This window comes from Octopus sinensis, linkage group LG6, assembly GCF_006345805.1.
Source record: "Octopus sinensis linkage group LG6, ASM634580v1, whole genome shotgun sequence".
In the NCBI taxonomy this organism is placed as follows: Eukaryota; Metazoa; Mollusca; class Cephalopoda; order Octopoda; family Octopodidae; genus Octopus; species Octopus sinensis.
In genome coordinates this window covers 33762828-33775825 of record NC_043002.1, presented here as the reverse complement: position 1 = coordinate 33775825, position 12998 = coordinate 33762828, and the positions used below count along the sequence as shown (strand labels likewise).

At 36.4% G+C, this 12998-nt stretch overlaps 1 protein-coding gene across 2 annotated transcripts; it reads left to right on the top strand.

The window, feature by feature from the left end:
- Positions 1-420: 420 nt before the first annotated feature.
- Positions 421-12850, top strand: LOC115213483 (transmembrane and ubiquitin-like domain-containing protein 1). 2 transcript variants are annotated; one of them, XM_029782475.2, is made up of 3 exons: positions 421-563; positions 9494-10087; positions 12428-12850. In XM_029782475.2, the coding sequence occupies exons 2-3, from the start codon at positions 9510-9512 to the stop codon at positions 12843-12845; spliced, it is 996 nt and encodes a 331-aa protein (XP_029638335.1). In that variant the 5' UTR covers positions 421-563; positions 9494-9509; the 3' UTR covers positions 12846-12850. The 2 variants fall into 2 exon arrangements, with proteins under 2 accessions (XP_029638335.1, XP_036359709.1); XM_036503816.1 differs by lacking the exon at positions 421-563 and adding an exon at positions 749-888.
- Positions 12851-12998: the final 148 nt, after the last annotated feature.

Genomic DNA, 12998 nt, shown 5'->3' with positions numbered 1-12998 from the left:
GTGTTTATAAAACATCTTTGTCTCTTGGCTTTATTGAGAAAATTCTATGGTTTGTAAGATATTTGTTGCTTTTTTTCCTTCAATTTCTGCAATTTCAACCAATCAGTGACGTCTATTGAGTTAAAAAGCATTCTGTGCCATATGAATATGTCCCTCGTTTAAGAAACAGATTGGGTTTATTTAAATTTTTGTGAAGAAAAAAAGATACCCTTCCTCCACCCCTAACCCTAACCCTAAAAGAGATTGAAATGCAATAGATCGATTCTAGGGTTATAATTATAGGTGACAATTTCATATGACACCGCTAGAAAAAAACTGCCGTTCAAACCGAAAAGATCCGTGAGCTGTCTTGCCGTTTCGTAAAATACAATAGAAGACAGACTTGCAATCAACAGTTACTGTAATAGGATTGTATATTTTTGTGAACACTTTCGCCCGGTTACGATGAGTTTGTTATTACTTCTGTCCGGTTTCGTTGATTAGCGGAAGTATAGTGTAGTCGTCACGTGACATACTGGTTTCTATCATTGTATTTGCAATGTCTACATCGAGTTAAGTGAAAGGTAATAACAACAATAATCATTCATCTCTTCTACTTCATTGTTGTTTATAATTTTATCTTTTCTTCGCCATCAGTATTTTAATGTTGTACAGCGACGAAACTGTTATATAATCACCTTTTTATAGTTCAACAATCGCATTCTTCTGCCTCCCCACCATCACATATGGTTGTATTTGTTGTTTAAATCCCCGCCAAGGTCGACTTTATTATCTTTTATTTTCCTGGAAGCGATAAAACGAAATACCAGCGAAGTACCGATAGGAGGCCAATTTAATTCACTTTCACACCTCCCCCCCCTTGATCGGTAACCTTGTACCTATGTTCCAGTATGTTAAGTTTATTATTATTATTATTGACCTTAAATAATAGTAGGGAAAAAAATAGAATGGTGTTGTTAACAGAACTGATAACTTTGAGATTAGGTAGACAACATTTGGTTTGGTCAGCCTAAACGGAGTAATTGTAGCAGGATGTGTTTTACTCTTTTGTCAATTTGGTTTCTCATAACAGGAATTTTTTTTTAATGTCTACTGACACCTCATCAACTTCTTCCGTTTCGACTTGGAGTGGAAGTCGAAGGAGGCAGGTATTGCCTTCCAGTAAATTTGCTAAAAAAAGTGTGTGGTATGTACAGTTAGAAGAAATGGACTAATTCTCAGAATATGAGGGTTATCTGGGACCTGTAACTGTTCCGGGTTGGCCTCAGTTTCATTTTTATCTCTTTTTAAGCAGTTGTTGTTTATCATGTCGTTTCATTTTACTCGATCCGATTTAAACCTCCACCGTTTTTATTTAATCTACTACTATGATGATGTGATTGCTATCGAAGAACATTTTAGATAGATTTTGTCAACTGCTCAAAATGCCAATATTGGACATATAGACATATTAGTAAGAATCAGTTAGATTTGGGTATGGAATCAGATTTGGTTTGGAAATTAAATACGTAAAGTGGAGCAGGATTCACATGAATTATTGAAGAACGTTTAATAAATCTTATATAACGCATGTCACTATACACTGCGTTTATTTTTTGTGTTATGTATACACACATATATATATATCGCCAGTGGATCACATTTACTTCATGTAAATATATATGACCAGACATTAACTTTATTATATGTATGTGTGCGTGTGTTAGAACTCAGTATAGACATGTTTCAGCCGTAAGTTAACGAAGTACATAAATGTTTATTTCCTTCGCCATTCCAATTTCTTATATATACACACACACACAGAGACACGTAGTCGTGTCCTTGTTTACCTGATCGTGCTACTGTTTACCAACAAACACCATAGACACAGATATGGTTGTGTGTACATATGTACACACATACATAATAGCACAGAAAATGGATTCATTGGGTAATTTGCATAAAATTTGCAAATACCATCATTTTTGAAGATCGAACTGTAAAACCTTGTGAATCCCAATGTGAGTGTCTGACACTAATAATTGGAATATTTTTAATAGTGTCTGTCAGACTGTCAACACGACGACATTGTGTTATTTAAGTCGTAAACATCTGAGATAGATTGTCCTGCCTTATAACTTTCAGAACACATCATTAGATGTTACGGTAATGAGCGAAATCTTCCCCGCAGAATATCTGTACACTGGTTCACCCTCATCTACTACTACTACTACATTATCATCATTGATGAGTATGGTTTCTTGTGTGAAAAGTGGCTTAGCTCTGTCACTCAGTAGTGTTTTCCCACATTTGAGTACTATACAAAAGCAATGGTGTTGCCCTTGATATGAACAAAGCCCTTAACTGTGTCTGGTGTGAGACCTCTTAGCTAAGTTTCACACACCTATTGTCTCTGTCTTCTCCCACATCTTGTCAAACCACTTCAGTGCAGCATATATTAATCTCTCTCTCACCCCCTCCCCTTTACTCAGTTAACTCTGGTGTACCTAAAGGTTCAGTTTTGTCACCACACTGCTCCCTAAATAAATTGACTATTTATTCAGTTTTAACAAACCACTCTTACGTAGATGATACTGCCCATCACTTATCATCCTCCATATTCAATTTACATGTTCTACACCTGGTCTGCCCCTTCCATGTACAGTTACCCTGCCCCATTCTATCAAAGCATGGGAATGTGACAATCTGGTTTCTTTTAATAGCTCGAAGACACATTACACATCAAAGAAACAGACTTGCACACCAGTTTTACACATGAACTGCACATAGCTAAAATGCTTATAATTTGTGAAAGTCACATCACATTTATTTTGCATTGTCAGAACTATTTCTCCAAAGTTAGGCTTTGTTTTATGGATCAAAATATACATCAGCTCTTTACAGTTGCTAAACGTTAACTAAGATCCACCATGAACATTTAGTTGTTCACATGTGGGATGTTGTTTGCAACACACAAGTGTCCTAGACCAAGTTGAAATAAAACAGCATTTCAACTGATTGACAAAGATTCATTCACCAATACACTATAAACAACTGGCTGATTGGCGTAAAGTAACTCAGAGATACACTCTGGTACACTTTTTCCACCATGACTATAATGGCCTCTGCACCAAGAAGCTGGCTGGGCTCGTACCGGTTCCATTCAAACATTCCCATCCTACTCATCTTGTCTCCTCTCATCATCTTTGTTCTATCCAGCCTCACCATCCCTATCCGTCTACATAAATATTATAATCTATGCATACATACATATATATGAAAAGTGTGTATTTTTGTTGTTTCTTTGCATGTGTTTTATGTTTCTGCGTATGTACAAAAATTCAGACAGCTCACTTCAGAAAAACAACTTAAGAGACTTCTTTAGGACTTCAGATGGAGTTTGTCATGGCTGTATCCCCTCCTAAATGTTTTTCTACATCTTCCTGGTAAACATCATACATGGAGTGCAATGTGACTTTGAAACCTCCATTTCTACTTAAGAATGGCCTCATTGTAACTTGCATTTTGTTGTTGATATTGTCTTAATGAGGTGCAATGTAGCAGAACTCCAGGTACCTGCCATAAGGCTGTAATTCATGGAATGGAGATCACTTGAGAAAAGGGCAAGATTCTGATCAATAGCTACCTCTAGAACACATCATCCAACATCATATTGAATAAACAAAACCTTGAAGAAATGGACAGCTTTAACTTTTTAGCATTTAAACCGACTGAATCTGACCCAAGGAGGAATTACAACTGTGTTTCATGGTCTGCTACCACAGCAGCTCCTTTATAGGATCCAGTTAGCTCAAGACATCATCAGGAGGAACCACGGCCGGTTTCGGCCCCTACTCCTCTACCGTTTTGACGTGGCGGGGCCCATCCTTTTGGAGGTGTCTTCAGTTCTGGTGTTGAGTGCATGTCTTCCTTCTTCTGTTCCCTGGCCTCTTTGATGTATCATCAGCCGGTGACTGACTGACTTGTCAAATTTTTCCCTTTAAAGTATTCTACCTGTTTTATGTTCAAAGTAGCCAAATCTGGTCCCTCAGATCTACCCTACAATGTCATTCTAAAAATAAACTACCATATCATCAGAATCTTGAAGCTACAAGATAATTCATGATTAATCTGAAACAGTGTGAATAAATAAGCATTACATGTAACTGAATAATCTGAACGCTAAAGAGTTAAATATCTTGCATTCACTTAGAGCAAAGACAACAGCATGATAAAGTGGACAAACACAAAACTTGGTTTAGTTTCATGTACCATGATGATACTGAATGTCATGTGGAAAATCAAGCTTGTCAGTTTTTCTATGAAACTCAGCGTCCAAGTCCCTGGTCACTCCTTGCTTTCTATAAGAATGCAAAAGCTAGACTCTTACAACTGACAAGGAATGAAGAATCCAGGCATTTAAGCACAAATACTTTGAAATGCTACTATGTATATTGTATACAGAGCACAAATAGCTTTGTTAGGCAGCAGTCTTGGAATATGTTGGCAGGCAGGAACCACTCTCTGCTGTAGAAATTTTACCACTACGGACATGTATCCCGTCTCAATTTCTGCCCCAAACCATTCTTCATGGCACAATTGAAGGAAGGCAATGAAGCAGAAGAAATCCTAGTTTGACAATATCAATGACTGAACACATTTTAATATCATGATCCTTCTGGCTGTCAGGGACCCTTCTGACAGCTAGAGCATCTAGAGTGGCACCTCAATAACTGGTTTTGCCAATCATGGGTAGATGATAATGTCTGTGTCTGGAAGTGTCGATCTGGTTGAATTCATGTGTGTGTGTGTACATGTATGACTTTGTATAATTATATAATCATCACTTATTGTGTGTATATGTTGTTTTTGATATTGTATATTGAGAGAAAAATATATAGTGATGGAACTGATGACACAATCACATAACCTTCAGCAGACTTTTGCTGTAGGTTTACAGGTGATATGATATATGTATTTCACTTTTCATTGCTAGAAGTTTATATTAGTGAAAAGCACCCACTACACTCTTGGAGTGTTTGGCATTAGGAAGGGCATCCAGCTGTACAAACCATACCAAATCAGACTGGAACCTTGTGCAGCTTACCAGGTTTCAGTCAAACTGTCCAACTCATGCCAGCATGGAAAATGGACGTTAGATGATGATGAATATATCCATGTGTTCCAGCTTTTAATTTCCATTCCTAGATATTCACAGATATGGTACAATTTACTTGTATCCCACCTTCTGCTGCTAATGAGGGCTTCTACATGATCTCTTGATCTGTTAAAGATACCAACCAAATTCCAGATTACATCCTATCATCTTACGGAGCATTGTGATATAGGTTTCAGTGAACTGTGCCTGGGGAGTGGATGGTCATGGCTGGAATACCTTTTGATCATAAGTGTGTTCTTTCAAAGCTGACTTAGTGCTAAACAACATGTTTACATGCATACAATATATCACGGAACTGTCTTTGATGTTGTCAGTGGTAAAATGAAACTGATACTTGCTTAGCTGTAAGTAGTTACAAGAACAGGTATATCTATAGTGTATATCTATGTGTTTGTGTGTGTGACATGCAGTTAGACCTTGTTGGAGTCAAACTAGAGTTTTAGCTATATGAATAAGGCATTGTAAATATGAGTGTCAACTTCCTCTCCAAATTAACTATAAATACATCTGGTTCACCTAAAACATTATTGGTTGTGAAGTGAGTGTTATGGAGTCAGAGTTGGAAGCAGTCATTAGGTTATTGGAGCTGAACTCAGTAGAAATGTACAAAGTATGACTAAAAATAAACAGTCGTATAAGGCATTAAAATTTCCAATTTTATAGTTATTAATTTAACTGATCTCACAGATACTAATTTGAGGATAATAAATCAAATTTAAGAGTTTCAGTGAAGGTTGATCTGGTGGAAGCAATTTTGTTTTTAAGAAAAAGATAGTAAATTTTATTTTATTCATTGCAATCTTTTATATAACATTGACTTAAATTTTATATTGAAATTGAAAGGATGATTTATATATCTAATTGAGTTTATTTCATTTAAAATGGTTGTTTGTTAAGATGCAATGCTCAGTCTTTTAGTTTTAACTTTGAAGTACTTAAGAGTTTTGAAATAGTAAACAATAATGTTGCTAATCTTCTTTATAGTATTTTTGTACTTTATTTTTATATTCTTTTACTTTTTCTTTTGGGTGTATACATATATGTGTATATATATATGTGTGTATATATATATATATATACTATATATATATATATATTATATATATATACATATATATATATATACGATATATATATATATATATATATATATACGCATATATATATATATATATATATATATATATACGCATATATTATATATACATATATATATATACGCATATATATATATTACATATATATATATATATATATAATACATATATATATATATACATAATATATATATATATATATATATATATATATATATATAATATATATATATATATAATATATATATATATTATATATATATATATATATATATATGTGGAGGCGCAATGGCCTAGTGGTTAGGGCAGCGAACTTGCGGTCGGAGGATCACGGTTTCGATTCCCAGACCGGGCGTGGTGTGTGTTTATTGAGCGAAAACACCTAAAAGTACAGCATGGCCGCAGTCAAATGACTGAACAAGTAAAAGAGAATATATATAATGTTGATTCGTTAGCTACTGCACGCATTTTTTTTCTCTCCTTCTTTCTGTGTTTTTCTCTCTCTGTGTATCTTTCTGTTGAAGAGCGTAGGCTCGAAACGTTAAAGACTTGTTTTATTTATATTTCCTGAGCGCCATACTAATACAATTGTTCGTTTGTCTTCCACCTGCCTTCGTCTTTTGTTTATTTTCATAAAGCTTCCCGTTATATATATATATATATATATACATATATGTATACACCCAAAAGAAAAAGTAAAAGAATATAAAAATAAAGTACAAAATACTATATATTATATATATATATATATAATATATATATATATATATATATATATACATATGTGTATATATATATATATATAGGGAGAGTTCATGAAAAAAACAAAAGACGAAGACAGGTGGTGTAGAAAACAAACAGGTGTATTAGTATAACGATCAGGAATTGAAAAAAATCTTTTACATTTCGAGCCTACGCTCTTCTACAGAAAGGGACACAGAAAAAAACAAGGATACAGACAAGGTCTGATCAATAAGTATCCGCACTGTTGCCATAGTAATGAAGCTAAAGTATACAGTTTGAAGCCACTTGGCACAGATTGACCTTGAACTCTGCTTTACATGCTCACTAAGTTTTAACGTTCTAGCTCACTTCCACTGTTTACAGCAGTGCTTGGAAGGAAGGTGTGTAGTGTGTGATCATTGCATTGACCATAACAGAGAAAGTTGTCATGGCGATAACTGCTCAGAAGCCCACATAAAGTTGCAGAAAGTGTATGGAGAGGAGTGTATGAGTTGTTCAGACGGTTCCAAGATGGTCAAAAATGTGTCAGTATTAATGAACATTCTGGGAGGCCTGCAACCAGCAGAACTGAGAAAAACTTCGCAGATGTGTGTGCAGCTGTGAGGGGAAATCATTGAATCACCATCCATGAATTATAAGAGGATGTGCAGATTAGTTACAGTTCAGTTCATTATCCCTGAAGATTTGTGTATGAGACATGTGCCTGCCAAGTTTGTGCCAAAACTGCTTTCAGCTGACCAAAATGACACTCAGGTTTCAGTTGCACAAGATCTCGATTGTGTCGTGAATGATGAAAACTTTTTGCAAACTTTGCTTAGGCCTCTGAGCAGGTATTGCCAAGCTTTTGGCAAAATTTGATGCAGATTCTCTGCTCAACATTTCTCTGTCATGGTCAATGCAACAATCACATGCTACACACCTTCCTTCCAAGCACTGCTGTAAACAGCGGAAGTGAGCTAGAATGTTAAAACTTAGTGCACATGCATAGCAGAGATGCAGGTCAATCTGTGCCAAGTGGCTTCACTTTGCGTGCTTTAGCTTCATTACTATAGCAGCAATCTGGATACTTATTGATCAGACCATGTATATATATATATATATATATATATATATATACACCGTAAATCTTCAAGTATAATCTACATTTTTTCCCAAAATTTAAAGGTCAAAATCCATAGTGCGTACTATATACGAGGTTAAAAATGAAAAATATTTTCTAAGCAATGTCCGAGTCTCTATTTGCTATAACCCTTTATTTTTCTTTACTAGGGGGTGGTCATCAGGCTTATGTTTTAAAAAATTTTTTGATAAATAATATTAAAAAGCCATAGTAGCATATCTTTTTACCTTTAAGCCTAAACTTTAAAACATTAGGCTAGTGAATCACATTGACCATGTATGTTGTGTGCCTTTAATCAATATCATCATCATCATGTTCGCTTTCCATGCTAGCATGGGTTGGACATGTGACTGAGGGCTGGCAAACCAGATGGCTGCACCAGGCTTCAATCTTGATCTGACGTAATTTCTACAGCTGGATCCCCTTCCTAATGCCAACCACTCCGAGAGTGTAGTGGGTGCTTTTACATGCCACCGGCATGGGGCCAGTCAGGCGACACTGGCAACGACCTCGGTCGAATCTTTTACATATGCCACTGGCGTGGGTGCCAGTAAAGCAATGAGTTTTGGCACAAGGCCAGCAATTTTAGGGGGAGGGGTGAATCAATTACATCAACACCAGTACACAACTGGTACTTATTTTATTGAGCCTGAAAGGATGAAAGCCAAAATTAACTGTAGTGGAATTTGAACACAGAACAGAATGTGAAGATAGACAAAATTGTGCTTACGATTTTGCTTGTTTGCCACCTTTATGGAATATATTATTAGTCTAATTATGAAAGAAAGGGGAGTTAGTGGTACCAGAAATTGTGGAGTTGAAGTTGATAATATCATACCAGGATTTGAGGGGCTGGAGTTGGAGATTTTGTTTATTGACTCTACAACCCTACCTAAAGATCAGTTTCCTTGTCAGTATAATAGACATGTTTAATATAGTTAAGTTAATTTTTTGGCTCAAAATGCAAAAAGCAAGGCCATATAGGGGAACATGGAGTTATGTACAGGGAGGGTGTTCATGCTAAGAGTTCAGGCCGTTTCTGGTCAAGAGAGACTTTGAACCGAGCGGTTGTCGGCATCTTCACTATCTTGTCTGGCAGCTTATTCCACGGATCCGCAACCTGGACGGAGAAAGCCCCTCTCCTTCGATTGAGATGAAATCGTCGCAGATAGAGCTTTTCGGAGTGACCCCGCAGCTGATGCTCTGGAGCAGGAGTGAAGAACAGCTCTTTCGAGAGGTTACACTTTCCGCTTATGCTGTTGTGAGAAACTGATAGACATAGTCAGTTAATATGTTGTTATCTGAAAGTTGTTTTGATATTTTGTAGTTTTGTGTTGGTAATGATGATGATATCTGACATTTGCTTCTTTTCAGACACTAAATAGTCAAAATGCCAATGATTGAAGGCTTCGGAGATGAGGTGACATACGCCATGATGATAATGTTTGCTGTCATCCTCATAACGGCGTGTTGGTTGTCAACTCAGTTACGCTTTATCCCTTTTGTTAATGTGTTTGTCCTTGAGTCGATGCAAGACTTAATTTTCACCAACGTCCAACCCAGCCATGCTGCAGTACATGTCACTGCGGAACCACCGCTTCAACCAAGCGAACCGCTCGAAGAAGTTTCTCCAACACCTGTCTTGGTGCGGAGTGCTGAAACTACCAGTGCAGAGACGGCAAAGGACGACACGACAGAGAACTCTTCAGAAAGTAATTTATTGGAAGATGCTGACAAAGATTCAGAAAATCTTGCTTCGAATGAAGATGAGGAAGATCAAAGTGAATCTGCATCAGCTCAAGTAAATGAGAGTTCGGTGAGCAGTGAGCAGAATTCTTCTGAGACTGTGGCAGAAGAAGAAAAAGAAGAAAGGAAAGAGAAACAAGTAAAAATAAAGCTGATGTATTTGAACAATACTCAGCGCATTGTTGATGCATATTTATCTGATACAATTGGAGCATTTCGACAGTAAGTAACTGATTTTTCTCTATACACATTCGAAACTGGGACATGTGGTTTGTAATAAGTCAAGGTCATAATGTAATTAGATGATCAGCACCACATGAGATTTTATAACGAATCTCTCTTGTATTTTATAAAATTTCTCTTCAATTGCTTACCAGGTTTATCACAAATATCTTAAAATTTTTTTTAAAAATTAACTTTTCTGTTCAATTAAGATTGTAATTTTTCAGATTATTAACCTCATCTCTACAGTGAATTTTTATGTTTATGATGCCATGTAAAAGCATCCATGTCAGTACCATATAAAGACTCTGGTGATGGTGCCATGTTAAAAAAAAACATGCTGAGGCCATGTAAGAGCACCCATGCAGGTGCCATGTTCAAAGCGCTGAGCACACTCTAAAATGATTGGCATTAGGAAAGGCATCCAGCTATAGAAACCATGCCAAAATAGTCAAATGGAACCAGGGCAGCTCTCCAGCTGGCCAACTCCTGTTGAACCACCCAACCTATGCCAGCATGGAGAATGGATGTTAAATGATGATGATGATATAGTTTAAATTTTAATGAAAAATGTATCAAAATGTTTTAAGACAAACAATGAACTATAATTTGTTTTATTATAACCTCAGGCCAACCAAGGCCTTGTGAGAGGATTTGGTAGCTGGAAACTGAAAGAAGCCCATCGTATATATATATATTTGTGTGTGTATGTGTGTGCATAGGCACACACACACACTGGCCCTCACACATGCGCACAAACAAAAACGAAAAGGAATGCAGTGTGAGCAACGGACAGAGTCAAGACTATTGAAAAGGTTGCGAGATGCAACGAAAATTTTAGGAAAATACAAATAAGAAATAAGTGGAAATCTTACTGGTGAGTGTGTTACATTATAAGGCACAGAAAGAAAATGACTCTCCCCAGACAACAGTATGAACTATAAACTTTGAATCTCAGCACTGAAACAATGTAAATTATGCAAAACTTTTACTTGTAGCTAATCAGTTGATATTGTAGAAAATCCATAGTATTTTATGTATATAAATTTATATGGGTTTATTTAAATAACTACTGTATTCTTTTTTAATATGTGTGTTACTTTTTTAATATGTGTGTTTCCTTAATTGGATTCATTTAAATAACTGTTTTACATATTTCCAAAATTTCCATTTATTGTGATTGTATAGCAAATGGAAATTTTGAAAAGATGTACAGCAGTTATGAGTCCATGAATCCTTTTAAATATTATATACATACACGCATATACATGAATATGTATAGTTTTAATATCCACTTTTTCATGTTTGACTGGAAGACTTGAAATGAATGACAACACGTGTATGATTGGTAACATGTGCTTGCTGCTATCGTGATATTAAGGCAAAAAGACAACACACATACACACGACAGGTTTCTTTCAGTTTCTGTTTACCAAATGTGTGTGTTATGTATATACATATACATATATCATCATCATCATTTGGCGTCCGCTTTCCATGCTAGCATGGGTTGAATGGTTCAACTGGGGTCTGTGAAGCCGGGAGGCTGCATCAGGCCCAGTCTGATCTGGCAGTGTTTCTACGGCTGGATGCCCTTCCTATATAAGTGAAGGCGCAATGGCCCAGTGGTTAGAGCGGCGGACTTGCGGTCGTAGGATCATATGGTAGAGCAACACCTTAAAGGTTTTTTTAGCCAAAGAAATTGACCCTTGGACTTATTCTTTGTAAGTCTAGTACTTATTCTATCGGTCTCTTTTGCTGAACTGCTAAGTTATGGGGATGTAAAGATACCGACATCGGTTGTCAAGCGATGGTGGTGGGGACAAACATGGACATACACATGCACAAATATATTCATATATACGATGGGCTTCTTTCAGTTTCCAGTTACCAAATCCTCTCGCAAGGCTTTGGTTGGCCCAAGGTTATAATAGAAGACACTTGCTCAAGTTACCATACTGTGGGACTGAACCCGGAACCATGTGGTTGGGACGCAAGCTTCTTACCACACAGCCACACTTGCACCTATCTTTAACATGTAATATCAGTTTCAAATTTTGACACAAGGTCAGCAGTTTTTAGGAGAGGGGCCAAATCAATTAAACTAACCCCAGTGCTCAGCTGGTGCTTATTTTATTGACCCCGAAAGGATGAAAGATAAAGTCAACCTTAATGGAATTTGAACTCATAATGTAGACAGACAAAATGCTGCTAAGCATTTTGGCTAGCGTGCTAATGATTCTGCCAGCTCACCACCTTGTTACATGTAATTAATGTTATATTTTTAAACAAACATTTTGCCTTTGATCTGAAGGTTGTCTTTTTTTTTTTGTCTTACAGGTCACATTTTAGAAAAGAACTTTCAGATAACAAAATGGTACGCTTCATCTTCAACGGGAAAGCTCTTGGTAATGATACTTCCACGCTGAGTTCATGTAACGTGAAGGGAAATTCCATTATCCATTGTTTGATTACACCTTCCCTTGCTCGTCGAAATGAGGAATCGACATCAAATCAAGCCGGTGCTGCGTTTGTACCTCCCCCAATAAATGAGGGGAGACAAGAGACATTTATAGAGAGGGTCGTTTATCCATTCCTTATTATTCTCTTTGCTATTATTTGGTATCAACAATTTGCATTTGAAGACTCATTCATTTATAGTAGCATCATGCCTCTTCTTGGTGTTGTTCTCTTCCTGCTCGCCATGTCTTTGGCATTTTTTCGTGCCATTCGCTTCCGGGCAATTCAACAGATATAAAGAATAAAAAAAAAAATTATATACACACATTTAAGTGAGTGTGTATCACACACACATACATACATATATGTAAATGTACTTGCATACACACACATACATACACACATAAATGTAATGGTTTAGAATTTAAAAGTATTTGTATGTGTATATACC